Here is a 26611-nt window from a genome sequence, read left to right on the forward strand (position 1 = left end):
GGTTCGGAGACAGTATGGATAGGCCTTTAAGTTAAGGCATAAGAACCGGCACATCAAAATACAGCCCTAGATGTCTCACTAGGCCTGAGTAGCTATTGTTTTGGTAAAGCTTATCTTGTTATGGTTCAGCTTGTCCTTTGAGTCGAGTATAACTGTGTGAACCCTGAATTGTGCCTCTTCGCAGAACCACCTTACCACTGACATGAGTGTTAAATGTACTTCTGACCAGGATATCACGTTACATAAATCATAACCACCACCGCCTACTACATTGTCTTGTCTCCTCATTGATTATTGATTGATCAGAATTCCACGACAACACACTACTTGATCACACTACAGCTAGGGCTGTCAGACGATTAATTGTCACTCAAATAATTGCAATTAACGATTTAACTGTGTTTTTATCACTGACAATTACATTTCTGTTTGGCTTGTAGGCTTTGAAATTGCACATGGCAGATATGACACGTAACCTAAATATACAAAGACATTACTGACATATTTGACAACTTTATACTTAAAAAAGAACATTGATAGTGGAAATAGATAATCTACAAGCTCACAATGCGTCGTGAAGAGCTTCCGAACATTTCTTGACGATGGCTAGCCAGATTGCTAAATACCTAACTTTAACCCCTAATTAATAATGTTATACTTTCAAAGAAATCTACGGATCTGCGTCATCTCAAGTAATTGCGATTATTAGACAATGATGTAATAATGATTGTCTACACAGACACACAAACACACACACACACACACACACACACACACACACATACACACACACACACACACACACACACACACACACACACACACACACACACACACGCAAAGCAGCAATGACTCATCATCATCGACCACAAGGCAAACATTGACGCAGCGTCTTTGACACATGCAGCAGCAACAGGAAGTGCAAAAGGCACTTACTGTACTTACAGTAAGTAAAAGTATCAATACTGCAATGTACTGTAGAAATGCCCTGTTACAAGTAAAAGTCTGTATTCATAAAAGTGTGCTTGTTTGCAAAATACAAAAGTATTGGTATCAAAATGTACCTAAAGTACCAAAAGTAGAAAGTAGTCATTGTGCATAAAGTACCATTTCACAGTTGTCAAGTCTTCAAATGTGTAAGATGTCTATTTTTTCTTTTTTTTTTTTGAAAATAGACAATCTACAAGTTCACAATGCGTCGCCAGGCAACGCATTGTGAGCTTGTAGATCAGCTATTTTCAAATGGTCAAAATATATATAGGGGCTGAGGTGGTTAAGGCATTTCTTGTAACAATAATCATAACCTACAAAGTAACTAAAGTTTACAAATAATTGTTGTGTAGTAAAAGTACAATATCTGCCTCTGAGATGCAGTGGAGTAGAAGTAAAAGTACAGTAAATTGGAAATACTCCAGTAAAGTAAAAAAAACTTCTTAAGTACAGTACTTGAGTAAATGTACTTAGTTACTTTACACCACCTCAAAACAACGATGTTGTGGGACAGAGAGACAGAGAGAGAGGGAGAGAGAGACAGTGAGAGAGAGAGAGAGTTAGAGAGAGAGAGAGAGAGAGAGAGAGAGAGGGAGAGAGAGACAGTGAGAGAGAGAGTTAGAGAGAGAGAGAGAGAGAGAGAGAGAGAGAGGGAGGGAGAGAGAGACAGTGAGAGAGAGAGAGAGAGAGAGAGTTAGAGAGAGAGAGAGAGAGAGAGAGAGAGGGAGGGAGAGAGAGACAGTGAGAGAGAGAGAGTTAGAGAGAGAGAGAGAGAGAGAGAGAGGGAGAGAGTTAGAGAGAGAGAGAGAGAGAGAGAGAGAGAGAGGGAGAGAGAGGGAGAGAGTTAGAGAGAGAGAGAGAGAGAGAGAGAGAGGGAGAGAGAGGGAGAGAGAGGGAGGAGAGGAGAGGACTTCCAGACATCAGTGGAGCGACCACACCCCACGTTGACCATGACTCATCACGATGGGTCAGCCTCTGTTGTTCCTCTGTCCAGGGGCTGTTAAGTCTGACATCATTTTGTAGGCAGAGGAGAACTTTTGCCCCCCAAGAAAGCGAATCTTTTTACTGTTTTTACTATTTACACATTTTCTTCTCTTTGTTGTTGAAAGGAAAGTGGTAGAATTATACTTTAGTCGTTATTTTTGTCTCGGATCTGTTGAAATAGCGAGGGACAGATATTGACAATAAATCTGCTTGGAGGTCTGACTACAAAATGATGTCACGGCTTAAAAGCCCCATACCTCTTCCTCACTCACTCACACATACATACATACATACACACACACAGTGTCCCTCAGGGCTCTATACTAGTGTCTTTTCCCTTTTCTGTTATAGGCCATAGCAGTGGAGGCCATGTTGCGGCGCCACAGGTAGAAAACCCATACATCTTTCCCATAGAGATTTGCCAAAACATGTGACATTGTCTGTCGACTAAAATCTTATATTTAGTCGACTAAAAATAGCCTAAAACTAAAACTTTTTAGATGACTAACTGTGACTATAACTAAATTACATTTTATTCGGAAGACTATGACTAAACCTAAATCAAAGTTTAGTTTTAAATGTCTGTCTACTGTTAGATTGTCTGTCTACTGTTTGTTTGTTTGTTTGTTTGTTTGTTTGTTTGTTTGTTTGCTAGCTAGCATAATAAAGACCATGAAATGCAAATAGTACAGTGGGTGAAGCAGGAGGATACAGCAGCGGAGGCAGGTGGGGGGAGGGAGGGAGGAGGGTCAGGGGGAGGCGGGGGCAACATAAAAGGGACTCACCAGCTCCACTGAGCCGTAGTGTTTCCTGCTGAAGTCTCCACGCCGACAGCCCAGGTCCTCAGAGGCAGAGCTGCAATAGACACACACATAATGTCATCAGACTCTGTCTGCTCCGTCACACAGACACACGCACACACACACACGCACACACACACACACACACACATAATGTCATCAGACTCTGTCTGCTCCGTCACACAGACACACACACGCGCACAACGTGCACACACTCGGACACAACATAGATGCACGCACGTACAGTACGCACACACACACACACACACACAGGAGAATGAATACAGGTGGACAATAGCGGCATCTTTTGTTTGTGTCCTCTCACTTTGTCTCTCTGTCCATAGTCAATGTCTCTCTTTCTCTCTTACTCTCTCTCTTCTCTCTCTAGCTTACACTCCCTCTATCTACGTCTCTCTGTCTCTCCTTCTCTCTCTCCTTCCAGCTTTACTTCCCTTCCTTTCTCTGTTTCTTTCTCTAAACCCATCTGTCCGTCCGTCCGTCCGTCCGTCCGTCCGTCCGTCCGTCCGTCTATACGCCTGTCTGTCTATCCGCCTGTCCGTGTGGCTGCAGGGAGCATTGATGACCAAACCAGTAGTGATTGAGACCAGGCCCTGATTGAATACAGGCCCTGTCCAGACGACAACGGATTTTTAATCCCCGGGGAAACCTCTACGCCTCCACACGGGCCCGTGTAAAAAAATATGTGTGTCCACACGGTATTATCAAAACGCTATAAATCCCTGTCTGTGCGTCACCGAAGCGGGTGGCCGCGTACCCCTGCTCTCATGCAATCATTGCAGCAGCTATCTATCTAAAGGCTATGCATCGTCCAAGTTTCACAATCTTCACACTTTAACATGCACAATTGCTATTTAAACATTAATTTAATATAAATTCGCGAAATATTTCTAGAGCAGGAGGAGAGGAGAGGGGAGAGGAATCGTCGAGAGTGTGGTGCGCTCTCTCTCTCTCAGCATTAAACGAATGTAACTCTATCAATCAGAACATCGTGGTCAAGCTAGCATCACTTTGTATTGAGAGAGAGAGAGTGTGGTGCGCTAACTCTATCATTCAGAGAGAGAGAGAGAGAGGGAGAGAGAGAGAGAGAGAGAGAGAGAGAGAGCATAGAGAGAGAGAGAGAGTGCGTATGTCTCCATTATGCTTGAAATCATTTGATATTGGCATTTGATATCCAAACTTTGACAAAGAGAGGAGGCAGGCGCGTCGCGTCAGATATGCTCCGTTAACAAGACGGGCTGCATCTCGTTATTGATAATGAGCACCTTATCGATCCGGCTTATTGAGCCGGTGGAAAGCTATGTGAGAGACAACACATTCAGAACATAACTGGTATCTTTTGCAACTGTGAGTTCGTGGCTGACCAGTGGCTGACCAGTGACCAACCATCTATGAAGATGACATTTGACAAGAGTAACAAATATCATTAAAACAATCATTCATTAGGACTCCATCCCTAAACAAGACAGCTGAGCTCTCTAATGTTAACATGTCGTGAATGCGCTCATAAATATGGATATTCTACAGAGACTACCATGGGATTCTCTCATAGCAAGGAGGAGGCGAGGAGCACACGCAGCACAAGGTGACGTAAGCATGCAACTAAAAGCAAAGAACTTCTCCGTTTACGGCGTCCACAAGGCAAAAGAAATACGCCCGGGTAACAAAAATGCACTGCAGCCGGAGTTTTGGAAACTATTCGGCTAGTCCTCCGTTTGCATGCGTTTGCATGTGGACACCCATGTGCGTTCGTGGCTTTACCTCCCCGGGGATTAAAAATCCGTTGTCGTCTGGACAGGGCCTAAGTCTCAGTGATAGATAGAGCCTGTCTGGAAGAGAGACTGCTGGCTCACCTTCTCGCACGCACGCACGCGCGCACACACACACACACACACACACAGCAGATGTGAGTGCACTGCACATCAAACTAGATAATGTAAATAAGCAATCAAGCACACCTAAATAATAAAAACAAACATACACGCTGATATACTACAGTATGTGATGAACATCTCAATTCGTCTCACATTTAAAAGCATCATTTCAGGGCTTCATTTAGTGCTGTACACAGTGCGTACCTGCACCAGACCTGAAGCCAGTTGTTGAAGAAAATAACAGTAAAGAGTAAAGACCTTAGTGAAATGGCTTTTTGGGGCATTTTATTTTGAAGTTTCAGTCTGAAACGCAAGCCTGTCTGTTTCTGAACCGATCAGAAGGGGACCAGCCCTTCAGGCGATGAGACGGCTCAATGTTTGTGTTTGTAGCTTCCATTAGCCTGCAAACAGCAGGCAGAGGGACACGGCCAGTGGGCCAGTTGTACAGAATGTTTGTTACCAAGTTGCTTATTATTCCAACCTAAAGTATAATGGTTACAGATACATATTTATTTATTAATTATTGTGCTCATTAAGTTTACAATGATTTCTACAATGAAGTTTACATATTTTTCATTATTTTATGACTATTTTATTTTTTGATTTGTTGATATACAATACAAAATAAATGATCAAAATAACATCCTTCAAGATTATTCCATTTATTGAAAAGTAATCGGGAGAATTGGCTAAGAAAATAATCGATAGCTGTGGCCCTAATGCACTGCAATCTGTGTGTGTGTGTGTGTGTGTGTGTGTGTGTGTGTGTGTGTGTGTGTGTGTGTGTGTGTGTGTGTGTGTGTGTGTACATGCACTACTGTTTGTCCAGCTCTCAGGATGAGTAGCCTGTTATTACTCCATTACCATCCAGTGCAATGAGAGCTCTGACTGCAGTGTTGACACTACCACACCAACAGTGGTTCTCAACCTTTTCAGGCCGCGACCCCCAAACTAATATTTGAACTGGGGACCCCCCCACCCTGACAAAAGAGTTGAGGAATTACATTTTGTATAACACAGTTCTATTGTGAAAATAGCTGCTCGCAGCTTGTCAAACAAGTCTTTTATACCATTATGTAGTGAGGTGTCCCTAATTCATCTCCCTCTCAGCTAGGGGTCCTTGGCCTGAAAAAACGTTGAAGACCCCTGGTCTATGGTCTTAACTCTTAACATTAAGGTCTGAGGGGATTCTACAAATGCCTTCTAAATCAGTAGTTATCTCAGACTTTTTTGTACCAAGGACCCCCAAAATTATATTTATTTGGCTGCTGAAATTGTTTATTTTATTTGTTTAGTTAAGCTTACAGTTAAGAAAAGAACCAGATTGGGGTTAGGCGTTTAAAGGTTAGGTTTAAGGGTTGGGCTTGGACTTATTATGTAAATACTAATCAATATAACCTAATAATCAATATAAAATACAACCTACCAGCTAATCCCCTCTCCAATTCAGCGATTCTCTGCAAAGAGGTGAACGTCTTTTCTTCATATAAAGAACACATGCATCTAGATTTCTCTCAAAGAATAACGACGGAAAAGAGATCCAAAGCAAACTACAATTGACGGTCTTCCAGCCTGTGCCATAACAGCATAACTGTAGGCTACTCTGTAATTATTCGCAGCGAGGACTTGTAAAGTCCACTCTTGCACTCGATGCACCTCTGCACTGTCTGCACAGCCTTTTAATGTATCCAACAGAACCATTTAAAATCCAGACCTCAGTTTGAACTCTGTTCAAACTGCTGTGTGTGAATCCTCCTTTGCTGCACGTGAACTTTCTCCCTGACTACAACCACACCAGAGAAAGATACCACCAACGTGGTTCTCAAAGTGGGGTAAAAAAATTGTTAAGGTAGCATCAAATGTAGTTGAACCACTTTAACCCTATATACATAGGCTATTTTAAAATAGCCAATCTACAAGCTTAAAGGACCTACACCATGAATTTTCACTTTTTCTATTTTAAAACCTTTTTTTGGGGTCCCACTGGCACCTTCTATCCTCACAAAGTCCTATTTCTGACCATTGTGTCTTTCTCAAGTGCTGTTCTGAGAGTTGATCCGTGTGACGTCACACGGATTCCCGTTTTTTTTTTCAAAAAACTTTTTTTTTTCAAAAACCTTTTTTTTCAAAAAACTTTATCAAAAACTTTTTTTTTTTCAAAACTTTTTTTTCAAAACTTTTTTTCAAAAACTTTTTTTTTTTTTCAAAAAACGTTTCTTTTTTTTCTCAAACATTTTTTTTCAAAAATTTTTTTTTTTTACTTTTTTTTATACATAAATACAATGCAGGTGGGGTTGATTGTCTAATGTAGATTAACTTTCTGTAATGTCTGGTCTAGCAACGGTCGCCCTGTGTCATTTGACAGTAGGCCTATAACATACAACATAGGCCTACAGTAGGCTATAATCAGAGTTGCAACATTATCCTATTTTTGTATTGGCCCAATATTAACATTATTTGTTGTCAACGTGGTGTCCGGGGAGGAGTGAAGAGGAGGGGAGGGGGGAGGGGTGGAAAAACCCCACTAGATGCGCCCCTGAGCAAACAGAGGCCGTATTGCAGCTGGAGAGCCTCATTATAGTAGAGCTAGAACAAACAAAAAGAATGGTCAGAGTGTTTGTTGAGGGTTAAAACCTGTCTAAGACTCAATTTTGAGCATATATTTATACAAAAAATATAGTTTTAAAAGCATGGTGTAGGCCCTTTAAAAGGGTTGGGTTCGAGCAAGCGGCTCTTGCTGGATAACCACTGGTCTATCTAGCCATTATATGACATACAACAAAGTATATACTGTGGGGCTTAAAGCCTCACTATGTACATTCTTTTATTAATCCTTGTCTCCTTTTATGGGCATATTGGTTGGATCTGCGGTTCTACTGAAAAAAAGGTTGTTTTGTACAACTGTACATAATGCAAGTACAGTAACGGCAGGGGAAATAGCTAAGAACGTAGGCAAAGATCTGAGCTATCTGTGTGCGAAAGTTAGAGTCATGTAGAACCAACGATGTGCTGTGAGACCTCTTTCATGCAATTCGGGCCTCGGCTTCAATTAGTAGTTGGGATGTAATTGTGTCCAGTCTGTATGGTAGAGTTTAGGGTGGTTGTATTTTGTCTCCCTGCTCTTTTATTGAGACATGTAGATCAGGGGTCTTTAACATTTTCAGGCCATGGACCCCTTAGTTGAGAGAGATGCAGCAGGGATCACCCACAACCTGTTCATAGATTCCATATAGTTTAATCTTTTGACAGCACATTCATTCACAGTGTATTTCGGATTCATGTCAATTTGTGTTTTCAGATATTTAACCACTTGAACCGTCAATACTTAAAAAAACATGACCTTTCACTCTGTACTGTCTGCTCTTTTTTGCCTCTACACCAAAACTAAGACGAAAATAGCCAATCTAAACTAAGACGAAAATAGCCAATCTACAAGCTCACAACGCCTCGCGCTGCGAGGCGTTGTGAGCTTGTAGATCTGCTATTTTTTGTCTTAAGTTCTCCGAATATGGACGCAGGGGTTCAAGTGGATAAGGAGGAAGAACATTTTCTATCACACACAGATTTTGAGGACCCCCTGTAGTGACTCTGAGGACCCCTAGTGGTCCCGGACCCCCTGTTGAAGACCCCTGATTTAGATCGTGTCAAAGGTGTGTCTCACCTAGATAGAGGATCTGACATGAGTTTTGACCTGATCGTCACGATTCCCACTATACTAGCAAGCAGGCCGGCTCTATTACGTAGCTCAATGGCAAAGAGAAAATCTGCACCTGCACAGAGGACAGGACACCGGGTTCAAATCCAGAAGTAGAAGAGGAAAGTGCTGCCTTAAGTGATTAACTCCATTACTGTGATTGACTGTGTATGTCTCTATTTGTTGGCTCGATCCCTCAGCCCCTCATCAACGTTCTATCTCTCCTGTCACAACGTAAGGTAAGGTAAGGCAAGGTACTGTACCTCAGCCCATGCAAATATTCTGTCCTGGAGGAAGCGATGAAGTGATAAAGCCCTCTCTTTACACTAGGGATCATGGGACAATATGAAAAATTCATATCACGATTATTGTGACCAAAGAAATCACGCTTTACGATATCAAAATCCATTATCCTGGGGCGGAACATTTGCCAAAAAAATAGCAGATCTACAAGCTCAGAACGCGTCGCAATGCACAAAATAATGCGAAATAATGCGTTCCCAGTCTAAATGGGCTAAACCCCTCCCCCTATGAAGAACATTCATGGGGGGCCCACAGTGAATCCTTGTACCCAGGGCCCAGAGTTTGGTGAGACACCCCTGTATATAGGGCTGAAGTGGTTAACAATGTAATAGTTCTAGTGGAGTATGGGAACGGTCACGCCGCACTTTTATTCTACCTTTCAGCATGGATTCTGCCAATGCATTTCAATGGGAAAGGAGCAGATTTTTGCAGAAATCTGCAAATGCCAAGATCAAACCACTCCATTCCCATTGAAATACATTGTCAGAATCCACCCTCGTAGGTAGAATAAAAGTGCACGTTGGTGACCGTGCCCTAAAAGTATAATATTTGCCTCTGAGATGTAGTGGAGTAAAAGTACAGAAAATTGGAAAAAACTCCAGTAAAGTAAAAGTACCTAACTGTACTTATATGTACAGATATATAAGCTCACAGTGCGGCACCGAGTGCCGCGTTGCGAGCTTGTAGATCTGCTATTTTTGAAAAATCTTGAAAATTAGAATTTTTACCCGATTCTATAAGTGTCTTTTGAATCCTTTTAAGATTTTTTGAAAAACCTATGTTTATATGTCAGCAATCTGGCTAGCCATCGTCAAAGAAAAGGTCCCTTTCACTTAACTGGAGCTCAGTTAGTCTGTTCTTGAGAGTGGTTCTCAAACTATTTCATGTGAAGGACCCGCAAAATGATATATATTTGGCCATGGACCCCCATCTCAAAATATTTAGTTCCAGGGACCACCCAGAAGCAAAATTTGAGTTACAAACGTTCGCTTTGAAAATACATAGTCAAAGATTTGCACACATTTTCACGACTTTTTCAAAAAATAGCAGATCTACAAGCTTGCAGCACGGCACTCGGTGCCGCGCTGTGAGCTTGTATATCTGCTATTTTTCACTGGTTAAAGCATTCAATAATTATGGCACTTGAGTAATGTACTTAGTTACTTTCCACGGTCCACCCCTGATTCTCATCCATAGAGGAGAGTGGGCAGAGAGAAAATAAAGCACACATGGTGTTACTTCATCCATTTGTAACTCAGAGTGCAATTGTAACCAAATGGACCCTTAACACTGGGGACTTTAACGTGCACAGTAGGTTTTTAAGTTCTGAATGTATGTTAGTCAGCTGCCTCACAGCCACTGGGATGGACGTGCGTGTTGCCAATTAGTTCAGAGTAATTAGCCAATGCTCCATGGATGCACATGGATTCTGCTGACGCGGGGCGAACGTCAAGTTCTTTTTTTACTGTGTCGCATGTTTTCTTTAATGACTTTTTATCCCTTCGGTACTTCAAGGTCAATAAGGTCAGCACTACGTGGCACTTAATACCTCATAATTTGCTGAGCTCCAATGGAGTCTATACAGCCTCTAAGCAACTTTAATACTGTATCTCAATTTAGACAAATTAAAACACACACTGGAAGTTTAGAGAGAGGTGGACACTTCAGTCAAACTACGGTTCCCAGTGTGCCGTTGGGCCTTGACCAGTTTACTGGAAACATATAAAAGCATAAAAATGACAAAAAGAAACCTTTAAAAACTAAAAATACACAATTACACATTTTCCATAATATGGCACTGTCACTTATGTTAACTGACATGTTTGATATCTGCTGCTAAGTGATATCGCAGCTGCACAAAGCGCCTTGTTTCTATATCTGCTGCTATATAAAATGCCTAATTTTATGGCTGATATTGCTATTTTAGGGCTATTTTCTACATATTTTAACCATGCGCTTTATTTGACATGGCTGACATTAAACTAGCTGCGCTCTCATTCTCTCATCCAGCTCATTCCCGCTATGAATACAAGTCTTACAAGAGTCAAGACTAAATGTTAGGAGTCGAAGCTGAATCAATTGACACGAGAACTGAAGCACTTTGAATGTAGTGACACCCACGCTATCTACTTGAAGAGCTGTGAAAGTTACTTTCAGAGTAACACTGTACTGTAGGGCTGCTATGATCATAACATTTTACTTGACGGTTCTACTGTGTTTTTGGCATTGACCACTGGAACATATTTATAATAAAAATTACATGCATTTATGACAATTATCTCAGATAATTAGGCGATTATGTCACAAATCATGACAGGCCAATCAGTATTTTTCGATGAATTGAGTACACAGGACCCAAATGGAAACAAGCCATAGGTTTTCTTAGAAAAATCCTTTTAGCAGACCTTGAATTGTACTGCATGTACCTGTTTTTGCAAACTGTTAATGAAGTATTCAATCAATCAATCAATCAATCAATGACACACCAACAGTGCCCATGTGGTCTATAGCAGTGGTTCCCAAACCTTTTTAGCTTGAGACCCAAAGGAGACATTTCATGTCTTCCCGTGACCCAAACTATAGTGCCTATTATGACAAAATGTTTGGCTATTATTATGACATGATGATGCCAGTGCAGAATAGGGATGCTGGGTTCATGAGCAAAATGTGTAGGGTGTAAAATTATGGAAGCATTACACAATGACAAAATTCATCATTCTACAGAACAGATAACTAGAAATGTTTTTGCTCTGAATAGTCCAACTTAACATCAATAAGCTGTGCAGGGTGCACTGGTTGCTGTATAGTGCTCTGATCAAACTGTGTGGACTGACTTGGATCTAGGTGTGACAACACACCTGTTTTGCATCAAGATAATTGATGCACACAGGATGAATCAGACATTTCCCATTGCCATCACACACATAGTCATTCAGGGTGAGAGCCTTTGTCAAGAGAGGTTTGTGGTATCTGCTCATTTTTGCTCTGTATTCCCGCTGCTGCTATAGGCAACCAGTGTCATTTGTCTGGAAATGAAGAGTACTTTGAAATAAGAACCGTGGCTGTTGTCTGTCCCACCATTGAGCCCATCACAGACACAGAAAGACAGGACGAACTACCAGTGGCATAACATAATAAGACCCTCTGCCATATGCACGCAGCCACGCACGCACACACACCTCCATCACAATGTGCTATTACTAGCATCATCAGACATTGACAAAAGACACAGGAGTAAGAAATGCATCCACCCATCCCCTTCATCTTCTGAGCACCACAGTTTTGCTGCTATGTGTTTTAATAGTCGCTAAACGTTCTGAAATTGATCCACCAATTGTTTGTGGGAGCGTGTCGCTGTTACTACATGTCATCTTTTCGACACCCGACTCTAACCCTCACCCTAACCTTAACCTCCGTGGAGTGAGTCACTAACCCTCCTGTCGAAATGATGGGCGTTCGCAAAAGTGAGATTGTTTGTTAGCGAGATGTGAGAGACACAACATTAACTTACAGCAAGGCTACATGTTGTCAACTTGTCAATGAGCACATTTGTACCCCAGCAAGACTTTATCCACTGGAATATTTAACAAAACGGCAAGCATGTAATTAGTGATAAATTGCGAACAGCTCGGTTTGCGCTTGGGTGCCTTATATTTATACCAATTATACTACAGTAGGTCACAGCTAAAGAAGTCAGGCAATAGGAAGACATTTATACACATGTGTTGGTTGAAGTTGCATCACAGCTTTTTGGTGAACTGAGTTGCAGTGATACCTGAATGGAATTTGATGGGTGATTATTTATACTTGATTGCGTGCCGCTGTCGAGCACCACAAGGTCTGTGAGCTGTCACAATTATTACATAACCGCCCAATCGCATTTATTTGAGATAATCACAATTATTTTGCACAATTGTCATAATTGTTTCCATTCCACACTTCACGGCACTATTTTTAATAACTTTTTTAATCAAGTATATATTAAGTATATAATTAAATATGTCAGTAATTTCTTTGTAAATTCAAGTCATTTCATATATCTGCCCTATGCCATTGTGTGTCAGGGGAGCTGAGATTTTTGTCATTAAGAAAACTAGCCCTTACCCGTTCAAAGATATGAGCTCCGAAATGATGTGCAGTGTGTGGGTTATGGGATGTGCACTGTGCACACAGTATATGAGGGATGGAAAGTAACTTTAACTGGTGCTTGCATGCTAATATGTAGGAGCATCAATGTAAGAAATACCCGTTCCATTTAACGGCTACAGAGATACTGGGTACCGGTCCCCCCCCCCCCGTGTGTGTGTGTGTGTGTGTGTGTGTGTGTGTGTGTGTGTGTGTGTGGGTTTGTGTGTGATTGTGCATGGCCTGAACAACAGCGCCCCTCCCTTAACATGTGTGGTCACAAAAGGTACTGTAGGCTAAATAGATATAGATACACCATAAAAATGGTAATATACAGCATACGATTTGTGAAAGTGACAAACGGGCTTCACAGTTATGTTAGGTGTGTTCATATGCTAATTGTGATGCGATTTCAGATCAATTGCTCCAGCCACTGAGGAGAAACGCTGTTTCAGACAGACAGACACTCACTCACTCACTCACTCACTCAGACAGACATTCGCAAAATTATAGTATAGATAGCAGATCTGCAAGATCATAATGGCTCGCATCATGATGTCGCGTTGTGAGCTTGCCGGACATCTCTCAAACGGGCGCTGTTTACTGTATATATAGGTTTAAAGTGCAATAACGTCCAATAAAATTATAGTCGCTCCTTTTGGTCCTTTTTGTTTTCATAGACATGATTGCTTATTCCTCTCACAAAATCTGGCAACGCTGCGCGCCAGCGCAAACTACCCCCATGAATACACTGTAGTGTCAAATGAATGATGTTGACACGTGGGAACATGTAGAGAAATGCTACGGCCTCAGAACTGAACCTCACCTGAAGATGACGAATCACCAGTATTATAGCAGAGTACTGGAAGATATGACAGTACTCTGGACAAAGAGTGGAACAACATCAAGGACATGTTCCTGTCAACATGTGATGAAATCCTCTGGAAGCCAGAAACGGGGAGGAAACCATGGATGTCAGACCACACATGGAGGCTTGTGGAAGAAAGACGGACCATAAAAGACAAAATTGGTAGAGCCAGAACAAGAAGCCAGAAACTGCTGGAAATGGAAAATTATTAGACAGAGAGATAAAAAAAAAAGAGCTGCAGGAGCTATGTCCCATATCTTCTGCTCAAGATATGGGACACAGAATCAATCCCCAAAGTGTGGAACAAAGGACTACTGGCGAAACACCCCAAAAAAGGAGATCTCAGCCACTGCAAGAACTGGAAAGGAATCATGCTACTGGTGATTGTAAGCAAGGTCATGATTAGAGTAATCCTAGAAAGGATGAAACCATTGATAGAACCAAAACTAAGGGATGAACAAGCAGGTTTTCGAGCTGAAAGATCATGCTGCGACCAAATAGCAACACTGAGAATAATAATAGAACAATCGCTTGAGTGGAATTCCGGACTATACATGACCTTTGTGGATTTCGAAAAAGCCTTCGATTTGAACCACTGGCATACCACTGGCATACATCACTGGCAAGATGGCCAAGACATGGTGCGACCTCGCCCTTTAGGGGCCTTTAGGGCGAGGTCGCAGTGAGTTGTGTATAAACTGCAGCTTTTGTTATAAGTAGTAGAGGATACGTTGTCAAATATCCAGTCCTTTATAGGCTGTCAATGAAAACGATATTTGTATTTTATATAGTCTCACAAGACAGACTGTTGCGCTGAAAATGTGAAGAAAATAAAGCTCACAGCCCCCCACACACACTTCCATTTTTCCTTCCTAGTTGCGTAAACAAGTCCTATAGGTCCTACTCTAAATTGAATTAGTCTAAGCTTATCTAGCTGCTTAGCAGAAGTGGAAATTCAAAAATACATTTTAAAATATATTTTAAAATGTCATGAACGGAAATGACAGATGACCGCTTCCTGTTCACACACAGTTACAGACCCTGTAGCATTCACATGGCTCGCTTGATTGAGTAATTAAAAAAGCATGAAGTATTGAGTCCGGTGCTTCAGGGGGTGTAATAAAAGGATTCAACTGAACGTTTTCTCCTATAAGGAGGTGATTTGTTACTTTAAGAGGGGCTTGTCTCCATGCAATGTAGAGGGCTAAACACAGATACAGACTAGTAATGAACATTTCCCCTGAAGCCTCTATAGGTGAGGTAATAAGTTGGCATAAAAGGCAAGCCATTAGAAATTGTTATTAGGAAGATGAACAAGATCATGGTTAGGTACTGAATACAAATGACTGTATGTCCAGACACACTGACATCTTCACAACCTCAAGTGAAGACGTGGCCTACACCAGGGGTTTTCAAAGTGGGTGACGGGGCACCTATTTGGACACTTGAAAAAATATTTAGTATAATTTTAAACTTAAGTACAAAGTTATTTTCAGTCAGTTCTAACCAAAATGGCTATTATCTCAATGTTTTCCTCGCAACATATCGTCACTGTCGGGCAGAAACCTCGTTTCAAATGTGTATGTCTTTTGGTAAAGCAAAGCCCTGCTTCATCATACAAGACTGTCGCACAAAACTAGTGAAAACAGCAGATCTTCAAGCACACAACACCTCGCAATGCGAGGCGTTGTGTGCTCTGCTGTTTTCACTAGTTTAGTACATTTTATAGATGATAAATACAAAACGAACGGTTTTGGACATACAAGGTTTCCACCCGACAACGACGATAGGCTATAAATATAAGGTGCTGGGAGTGAAAATTATAATGTAGTGGTGCCTCGGATTAAAAGAATATCTATGGGGTGCCCTGAGACAAAAAAGTTTGGGAACCCCTGGCCTACACACTCTAGCAAGAGTATGAGGGCTGTATTTTGATTGTCTTAAATACTAGCTCTTATGCCTTAACTTAAAGGCCTGTCCATAGCTGTCTCCGACCACCAAACTTTTCGTCGGAGAGTTCCAACTTTCCGACGTGCAGCTTTCCGAACTCTAATTCAGGGTAATGCTTTTGTAGTTGAACCGGACCTTTCTGACGAAAAGTTTGGTGGTCGGAGACAGTATGGACAGGCCTTTAAGTTAAGGCATAAGAGCTGGTACGTTTAAGACAATCAAAATAGAGCCCTCTGAAACTTTAAATAGATAGATTCCAAAACAAACCTAAAGCAAGTGCAAGGCAAAACATAATGAATAGGTCCTGTATGACAATAAGTATTGACCTTTTATCCCACAACATGGAACAAGGCATACATTACATAGTAGGCGCCTATGTATGAATATGTATAGCATAGCACAAGGGTACACTTATCTTATCGCAACTGGCAATAACAAACCTATAGCCCAGCCTTCCCTGGCCCTGACCCTTCTTTGTATGTACCTATATTTTTTGCACTGTTTTTTGTTATTCTTTCATTTTTATTTATGTTTTCTTCCTGACTATATCTACTGCAAAGCACTGTGTTCTATCCGTCTGTCATTCAATTTTATATGTAAATATATATATATGTAAATAAGCCTAGTGCTTTTCTAGGATCTCCTTTTAGTAGACCTTGTACCAGTGAACTGTACTGTCATGAAACTGTACCTTTTTCTATGCAAACTTCTAATAAAGTCTTCAGTCAGTCAATCAATCAATCAATGAAAATGTTTCAGCATTCAGTTTATCCAACCCCCGACCCCAGATACCTAGTCGTGGGGTCATGCAGCAGTGTCTTGGGGTCCCATCACTCCCATCCCACTCACAGGATAAATAATAGCCATTCATTCTACATCTACTACTCTGTCCTCTTTGTGATGGCTTCCCACCTACTGGCGCTTAATTATTGATGCTAATTTACGATTTTGGATCATTACAGAATATAACCGATTCTGCGCACACTAACTACACCACACCACATCCTCAAACCCCATGCCCATGAGGAAGAGCGCTATACCACTGGCTGGACACTGCAGTCGGTGTCGGGGGGTCTGCATGGTGCAGAATGGTTTTACATTCATCTCAAGAGGAATGAGGAATCCCTGCTCATCTATGAAGCTACACCTCAGTCACCTCAGTCTGCTGAGTGCTGATATTTCATGTATGTACATAAGCAGAGTGGGCGCAGCAACTGCATACGTTGCAAACCCATCATTCGCATTCATTTATATCGTATGGTGGTGGTAGGATAGGGCTACAGTAGCCTACGCTCTTCCATGTGATGTCATGCTCCCATCATTGTGTGTTTGGCGCATGGAGGACTAAAAGGCACTTCATGAATAATTTATATTTTTTCCGTGTTCGTTCGTAGGGAGCAAAGGCAGAACGAAAAGAAAAGAAAAAACTCAACCAATATATGCTATTTCAATAGCGGAAAATCTCTAGGCTATATATATCCAACATATCACAATATTGCCAAATAAACCGAAGCCAGAGCTGGCGTTGCATTTGCAGCAGTCTTGTCTGTCAGTAGTGGACAGTGCATTTACAGTAAAGTCCACTCTAGGATGACGACTTGTGGATTCACATCAACAACAAAGTAGCCTCGCAGAGGGTGAAACAGTCACTCGAGGCTATAGAAAATGCATGGGGTGAAAACATCCGATCTATTAGGCCTACATGCTATTTCTGCACATCTGCTGTATTCCATTCCACTGGCAACTTTACGCGCAGAATTTTAGGCTCCACGATCAAAACAAACAGAACGCGGTACAGTTGCAACGTGCGCCTTCAACGCTACACATAATAACACACAAACCTGCACTTGCTGCTGCAAAAAGCACAGCTTTGCACAGCGATGATGAGAGAGAATTAACAAACAGGACGATATCACACACACACACACACACACACACACACACACACACACACACACACACGTGTGACGTGCTGCGACACATGCTATGTATAAATAAAGTAAACATGTGAGCATTTACCGTTGGTTGAAAGTTAGCAGTTTGTTATTCGCTGGATCCACGCTGTTCATGTCCCCCACAGACAGTCAGCACTGCAGCAGGTCTATGGTGTGTGTAGTAGTAGTCCCTGTGGTCTCTCTAAGACAGTGCTATGGTAAAGCATCAGTGCCTGAGGATGATGTGGTGGTGGAGACACCACTCAGCTCTCTGTTTGCTGGCTGATCATGGAACTGATGCAGTCAGAGCATGATGAACGCTGCTTTTCCTATTGATAACAGTAGTGTTTACACACTCACACACACACTACACTCTCACTCTCTCTCACTCTCTCTCTCTCTCTCTCTCTCTCTCTCTCTCTCTCTCTCTCTCTCTCTCTCTCTCTCTCTCTCTCTCGCTCTCTCTCTCTCTGTGCATGTGTCAGGTATAGCTACGTATCTTGCGTGTGTACTATGCAAGGAGCCAAGAGCCTGCCCTGCCCCCTTCTCTCTCTCTCTCTCTCTCTCTCTCTCTCTCTCTCTCTCTCTCTCTCTTCCCCTCTCCCTCCAGTTATATTTTCCTGTTCATTTCTTTGCATAGCCAGCCAGGACACTGTCAGGCTATAAACATGGTTGTCTGAGCCGTAAGCATGATGACATACAGTACACAACTCTCTTATTCATTGGATGTGTGTGTGTGTGTGTGTGTGTGTGTGTGTGTGTGTGTGTGTGTGTGTGCGTGCGTGCGTGCGTGCGTGCGTGCGTGCGTGCGTAAACAGGAACTTGTGTGTCATAACTAAGCATCTTGCACTGGACTAGAACTTGTGAGAGAGGGATGGCCTGACCACACCCACGGCTTGTCAAACAGAAAAGCACTCACACAGCTGTGGGCACTATTAGTGCACGCACAGTCACACACGCACACATGCAAAGTGTCCCACAGCCTGCTATAGCTCGACAGCACTTTTGTATGCCTTAGACATAGAAAATGAGCAGACAATAATATTAGCAGAAACACAGAAGAGCTAGCCCTGAATGACCAGAACAGGTCTGCAACCCTGAGAGTGTTCAAATGGACCAAATGCATACATGAAACATTTGAGAACCACTAGTACTAGCCAGACTCCTAATATGCCATAGTGTCAGAATTAAGGGGGTCCTTGCAAATGAAACATTTGAGAACCACTAGTACTAGCCAGACTCCTAATATGCCATAGTGTCATAGTAAATAAAGTGTCATACATATTCTGAAGTGATGGAGACTTGACATTCAGTATAATAAGAACATTATAATGGTGTGTAAATCTACTAGTAAGACGCATCAGGGCGACAAGCGACCAGGGCGAGGTCGCGCCATGTCTTGGCCATCTGGCCAGTGATGTATATTGGACAAGTTACCCATTATAACCCATATATTATGGAGTCTATAATATATGGAGATCCATGTACTGTATATGGAGATATGCTGTGAGAGCCCAAACATGCTCAGTTATTCGTTATGTGAAAGTCCTATGACATCATACATACAATCCCTTTTATGCTCATACATGGAGATCCCTGTCTGTAGAACCAGCCACACAGATATGGGCAGTCTTGGCCATCTCTCTTGGCCATTATATGGATTCTGTTAAGTGTGGTATGTGGCCGATGTGGCCTCCATATTTGGGCATTCCCGTATGAAGTCCTGTTAGATATGGAATGTATATGAGAGACATCCAGAAAATAGGAAACTATGTTTTGACATCAATGGGGAAAAAGCAGAAACACATCTGACAACAATTTTTCTACAGTCATAACAAGGATAGTACTATAGATTCAATATGAATATGAATATGAATTCAATATGTCGGAGAGGAGGACTATTTCATAAACACACACGGCGGGCACTCACTCACATGCATGCACACACGCACTCACACGCACACACAGACGCCACACACCGCACCACTCAAAACAACACGAAAAACACACAGGATAGCAGGTGAAATGTGACCCAAGGTAAATCTGATACTACACAATAGAGACCCATAGCCTCTGCCTCTGGCTTAGTTAGCACACGCACACGCATGCACACACACACACGCGTGCGCGCGCACACACACACACAGAGAGACACAAACAGAGACAGACACGACATCACAAAGAGTGCTGGAATGTTCAGCTCAGGCTACACAGCACTCAGTTGCTCATTCATTTTTAATGACTAGAAACCCCCCCCCCCCCCCCCCCCCTCCTCCCCTCCTATATACTTCAACATAGTAAAATACATATGGTGCTTCCAATGCACACTTGGTATATTTAGTGTGTTTCCGTGAATGTGGTTATTACCATTAAAACCACATGAACGGCTAAAATAGTCGATCTACTAGCCGAAATACTATCATACCTAGTATGGAGCCCTGGGGGACGCCGGATATGAGTGGTTAAAAAAGAAGGTAATCTGTCCTACGACCTGGGGCCAGGAGGCCAGAAAACATTTTCAAAGAGGACCCAGAAATGGAATGATGACACCTTGGTTGTTGTGACGAGCTCGAGTTACAAACAAAGCTAACTTGAGATCGTGTGAGAGAGCCAACCCCTAATGAGAGGTCTATGGGAGGGCACGCACAGTCAGTCACACACACGCACATGCACATGCGCACGCACACACTCAGACTTTCAACCTGGCGCTTTCGCTATTTGTTGTATGGCCAAGTATATATCAGGGCTTCCTTTGGCGCCTTTCAAAGAGATGTTGAGTTCCTTGCGTAATAGAACCGCTGTTTTCTCCCTAGTTCGTCTTCGAAATCCAGTCATCGCTATTCTCCATACATCTGGCTGGCAGTGCTTTCCGCCCCCGCGTCTTTCTTTAGTACATCCACCTAAGTAGCTGTGGGATATGTGATCGATGCCTGTGCCTGTGTCGGTTCCCACAGCACCAGTTTGCTGGCTGGGGGGCTGCTGAGGTCTAAAAAGGCAGTGACTGGCCTGTCCTCATTCCGTTCTCCTGTGGCTGCTATCTTCTCACTCACTCTAGGTAACCCCCAATAGAATATCAAACAGGTCGCCCCAAAACACTGTCGCCCCGGAGCAAAGCTGACAACCCCCAAACGGTCGCCCCAAGCCATGTACGTATGCCCCGGAGGTTCAGTCCTATCGCCCCCGCAAACCGTTTCATTTATTTCTGCACAGAGGGGAATTATACTAAATTGTCAGGACTACAGCCTGAGGTTTAGGTTCTGGGCCTGTTTTTGAGTGTGATTTTTGCCTTGTGTTTTCTTCCCTGACTAATTGTCATCTCTTGTCATGTTAGTGCCGTCGCTCCCACTCATCTGCTTATTCCCAGTCAACCAGTCAGAGTGGAGGTTCACACCTGCACTCCATTCATGTGTGTGTCACACTCAGCCCTACTTAAACCCAGTTTGTCTGTTGTTCTGGTTGCCAGATTATATCCTGCAGTTCGTGTGTCCTCAGCTCCCCAGTCCCCAGTGCCACCTGTTTGCTTTCGTTAACTTCCCTCTTCTGACCATTGCATGGATTTTTGACCTTCCTTTTTGCCTGCTGGATTTGGATTTGTTTGCCAGGGTTTTTGATATTCTGTACATGGACTATTCTACCTGCTTTGAGATATTAGAACCCTGTTTAACCCTGAACCTGTGTCCGTCCGCTTTTGGGTCCAGAATCTACATCCTGACAATAAATGTCTTTGTCTTTTTCTTCTTCTGTGCAGTTTTAGTTTTTATGTCTTTATTGCACTGGTCCCCTAAACTGGTGGCGGGCGCGTTTAGGGGCGAGCCTTCCTTGCTTGTTGTTGTGGTTGATGTTTAGTACGGCACGCAGCATTGGTTTAATGAGCTTGTGAAGTCTGTGATGATGAGGGAAGCGACTAAGGGAAGACTTCCTCATAAGAGTTAACCCAGAGCTAAATGTTAAAATGACGCAAAGCAGCAGATTACGTTACGGGTAACAGGCATTAAAAGCCAGCAGAACACTTGACCCTTCTGGGCGTGCTAAAGAGAAAGATATACTGTACACGGTGGGTTGAATTGAGCTGTATGCAGTCTGGCAGTAGCCTGATGACTGGAAAGAAAGGATAATCTTACATCTGATTCACAATGGGTGGGAAACCCGAAAACCCTAATGCCTCCAGTTAGTGTCATAATGAATGCTTGTCAATTTTACTGTGTATCACAGGAGATTACCATACAACGATAACTTAAAAGATTGTGTAAATTATATTTCTTTTTAGTTTTTTTTTGTTAAAAAGTTTAAAGCTCCAGGCTATATCTCCTGCTCCTTTAGTAAACAGAAAATTGGAATATAGAGCTTGTAACACTTCTTTTAACAAAACAAATTATAGTCACTTTAACAGCACATAAAAAAGACCAGGATATTTAAGTAGGTGTAGCGCTTTAATCAATATGTTCACAATCTATGTGTCCATGTGGGTGGGCTTCATAGCACATTGATATTCACATGTGTGTGCATGTGCATGCACATATACAATGAACAGTACAAGCCTTTGAAGTCGCATGCTGAGGATCAATAGAGTGTAATCAATAGATCAATAATGTTCTAATCCCCTGAAGCTATGAAGACTTCTCTCTAGACAGCTGCCACTTAAACCCAATAAGCCATGGATGACCACACCCCTTTCCCACACATACACGCACACACGCGCGTGTGTGTGTGTGTGTGTGTGACCGGGGTCCTTCAGAAGTCTGTCCTTGGCAGGTTCATTTTCTCCCTCTACACCAATTCTGAAAATAACCGGTCTACAAGATACAACATTTGGGAAAAAACTTGCCTATCTATCTACCAGTAAGACTCCCTAATCGGGAGATAAGCGACCGTCAGGTCGCATACATAAACTTTAGAAGGCAATCGTAGCCAATCTGGAGGGAATATGGGAAATGGGACAGATCCATGTTGATGACTTGACTTTAAAGATACTGTGTACCGCTTTGTGTGATTTCAGGCCAAAATCTGTAGGAGCAGTGTCCAAAAATGTGTTTTGCAAAGATCGGCCTCATGGTGGCGCTAGAAGAGGGCCATGTGAGCATTGATAGGGCCAACGGTGGCAGAGTTATGACTAGGGCAAAAGTGTGACGTGATGTGACAGACAGACTGACAGCCGGTGGAGCTTTTCATAGTAGCTGCGACCAACAAGCTCACAACACCTCACATTGTAGATTTTTTTTTTCACCAAATTCTTCCAAATTCTCTGCAGAATGCTCGACTATTATGACGGTGCCATGGCATTGGTCTATGACATGCCCAGAATATGGATGCTAGGGTAGGTAAACTGTACTAGCCTGGTAAAAACCAGACCGCACAACACCACCCCTGGCGGAAACGAAGTGTGTGATAGAGGCTGGCACCGCCAGGCTAAAACTGTACAAACAATACGAACATAACACGAGACAATATCAACAAGGATATTTGTACTTCCATGGTATAGAATGGAACTCTAAAGAACTGTGATGATGCTTTCTTTTATGCCATTATTACATACAGTCAATCGTCGCTGTTTGGCAAAAACATATATATCTATAGTTTTTGCATAAATGCCATACTTCGTCAGGTGACGAGCAATAGTTGCAAAATTTGCAGATCTACAAGCTCACAACGCTGTGCAATGCAAAGCGTTGTGAGCAGCCCGACATGAAGAACTATATGTAACCTGTCGGTGGGACGAAGCAATATCAACACTTTGCTTAATTCTATGTCATAACTCATCCCGCATATGTAAATTATTCTGTCCAATACCCAAGGCCAGCCTGCTGTAAGCGTGCAAATAATGAATTCAAGAGAGGAGGACAAGCTTCAACAACACTTGTGGTGAAAACAACATATTTCTGCGTACTGTACACACATTTGAGAAAATGTGCACTCATTTTGACAAATAAAAGCATGCACATTTTATGTGTACACTAAAGCAGAGGTCTTCAACAGGGGGTCCGGGACCCCTAAGGGGTCCTCAGAGTTACTACAGGGGGTCCGCCAAATCTTTGTTATAGGTTAATTATTTTAAATTAACAACTTTAACCCTCACATCCCTATTCTGAGGAGAACTTTAGCCAAAAACAGCAGATTGGCTATTTTTGGCAAATAGGTTTCGTGTAGAGGTTAAAAAAGAGGAGATCAAATTGACTTACTATCGACGATTTAAGTGGTTAAATGTCTGAAAAAATATATTAACACGAAACCAACATAGACTGATGACAGTGCTGTCAAACAAGTCTATGAATCTATCTTATATATACATTCCTCCTATTGCCGCATCCCACTTCCAAGCCCATTAACGCCCCCTTTACATCGACTTCAACTCATAGGTAGTCGTTGTCTAGGACGTAAGGAATACCGCCCCTAACTCTATGCCGTCCGCTGATTCGCTAGCCCAAATGCAGCATTCCAATTGGCTATAACGTCCGCCCAGTCCAGGGGATCTTAACGTCCGCCCAGCCCATGGATCTGTAACCCTACACCAGCACATATAACAAGCCTGCAAGCAGCTGTTGTCACGGTTACGCTCCACCCAGCCCACTGAATCTCACAGCTGATCCACAAAACCATTAGCGCGACAAACAAAACAACTCCTCACGTGGCACACGGAGTTGTGGCACCGGAAGTGCGTCCGGCGGTCAAATATGTCCGACCGGAAACGTGCGCTGCGGCACAATAGTTCCGCCACAATAGTTCCCCCCCAATTTTTTTTTTTTTTTTTTTAACTAGATGTGAGCGGGCCAAAGGCCCGCGAACCTCTAGTCTATGAAATCGATGAAAATCTGCAACACAATTTTATACAATATGTAGTGGGGGTCCCTGCTTCATCTCTCTCTCAACTAAGGGGTCCTTGGCCTGAAAACGTTGAAGACCCCTGCACTAAAGTATGCATGCAAATGAAATTATTGTTGCTTATTAACAGAGTTAGCACTGGTCTGGTTCAGAATGAGTCTTTGTGGGGTGACTATGCACAGTAATGAAAGAAGTACTCTCATTTTTACTTACTAAAAGTACAAATACCCTATTGTAGAAATAGTCTGACATTTCAAATTGACTTGAGTAAAAGTCAGTGGTGCAAAGTAAGTAATTAAGTACAGATTTACTCAAGTACTGTACTTAAGTATAGTCTTTTGTATGACCCGATCGGGGATCAAACTCCAACCTCCCAGTCTTGGGGGCAGACACTCTAACCACAAGGCCACACACGCTTGTCGCCCTGAGGCGTCTTACTAGTTAAATAATGGTTCTATACAGTACATTGAAGATTGTACTGTCTAACAGTATTACTATTATGTAAATGTGCAGATCAGTACACATAGCATAACTTCTTATCGTTGAGAGAGAATGGAAGAGAGAGAGAAGAGAGAGAGAGACAGAAAGAGAAAGCTTTTATAAGAACATAGATTATTTATATGCAAATATTCATTCAGGGGGTTTTCCTGCGTGGGGATTTTTGCCCCCCAACCAAGGTTTTAGCCACCTCCATCCCACAGGAAACTATAGGGATGGGACGATAAGCGATATTATCCCCCACTATCTATCAAATAAATGTCTTTGCCAAAAATAGCAGCACATTTGTGCTACACATCTGTGTGAAGAAGCAGGGCTTTAATTTACGAAAAAACATACACATTTGAAACTCGGAGATACAAGGTTTCTGCCTGACAGTGACGGTTTGTGACCTTTTCTGAACCACAAAGGTATGGCACTACCTGTTTACACACACACACATACACAAACACACACACACACACACACACACACACGGACGGGCACACACACACACACACACACACACACACACACACACGCACACGCACACAGGCAGGTCACGCACATATCATTTGGATTCAGAGCTCGGCCACCGCATGCTGCTGGTGTCCCAAATGCCAGCAGGTCACCCGAGTGACCGCGGCTAAATGTCACCGTGTGTCACCGGCTGACGATGGATGGCAGGCCTCTCGTTAAAACGTGATCAGGTCAATTAACCTTTAATCTGTAACGATCAGAGTGCGTGCCTGCGTGCGTGCCTGCGTGCGTGAATGTCGCATTGTTGCTGTAAGGCAGGAACATTGTTTAACCTTATTTCATCTTTTAAAATTTTTTTGTTTTCTCACGCAAAAGCAGTGAAAGAAGCCAACCTAAAAGCTCATATTTAATGTTTTTCCTCTGCACGCACGCACGCACGCACGCACGCACGCACGCACACACACACACACACACACACACACACACACACACACACACACACACACACACACACACACACACACACACACACACACACACACACACACACACACACACACACACACACACAGTTCAGCCATTCAGTTATGATACTTTTTGCTCCATATGAGGGAAAGTAAGAAGGACAGTCTATTCTATGGAAATGAAACCAGCAGCCACCCAACCTCTCCACTTACTATTATCTCCCACCGATATCAGTGTATTCTGTGCACACTTCCGACCCCTAGTGGTGAAAGCATGAATACACCAGTGTGGCAGTCTGTGAGGCCAGTATAGTCAGCACAGTGACTGTCACTGTACATCAGGGGTCTTCAACGTTTTCAGGCCAAGGACCCCTTAGTTGAGAGAGAGATGAAGCAGGGACCCCCACAACCTGTTCATAGATTCCATATAGTTTCATTGTTTGACAGCACAGTCGCCAGTGTATTTTGGATTCATGTCAATTTGTGTTTTCAGATATTTTATCACTTGAACTGTCTAAACTTGACCTTTCACTCTGTACTTAATCTGCTCTTTTTCCCCTCTACACCAAACCTCTTTACCGAAAATAGCCGATCTACAAGCTCACAACGCCTCACGCTGCAAAGTTCTCCGAATATGGACACTAGGGTTCATATATTATGGTTAATATAGAAAAGGAGAAAAAAAGCTATAAAAAAAACTAAGATTTGGAGGACCCCCTGTAGTAGCTCTGAGGACCCCCTAGGGGTCCCGGACCCCCTGTTGAAGAACCATGCTGTACCGCCGACCATGAGTATCATTATATTAGTGATGGACAGTGGTGTAAAGTAACTGAT

The 26611-nt window shown here is 42.6% G+C and overlaps 1 protein-coding gene across 1 annotated transcript in view; it reads right to left on the reverse strand.

Annotated features, from left to right (window-relative positions):
* garnl3 (GTPase activating Rap/RanGAP domain like 3) overlaps positions 1 to 26611 on the reverse strand; it is a gene marked incomplete at both ends in the record, with an annotated part of 122587 nt that overhangs the window by 66777 nt on the left and 29199 nt on the right. The window contains one exon of the mRNA XM_080742984.1: positions 2760 to 2829. Coding sequence (XP_080599110.1) covers positions 2760 to 2829 — 70 coding nt within the window. The remainder of the gene's footprint in view (positions 1 to 2759; positions 2830 to 26611) is intronic.

This window comes from Nannobrachium achirus (assembly GCF_963921795.1).
Source record: "Nannobrachium achirus genome assembly, chromosome: 15".
NCBI classification, from domain to species: Eukaryota; Metazoa; Chordata; class Actinopteri; order Myctophiformes; family Myctophidae; genus Nannobrachium; species Nannobrachium achirus.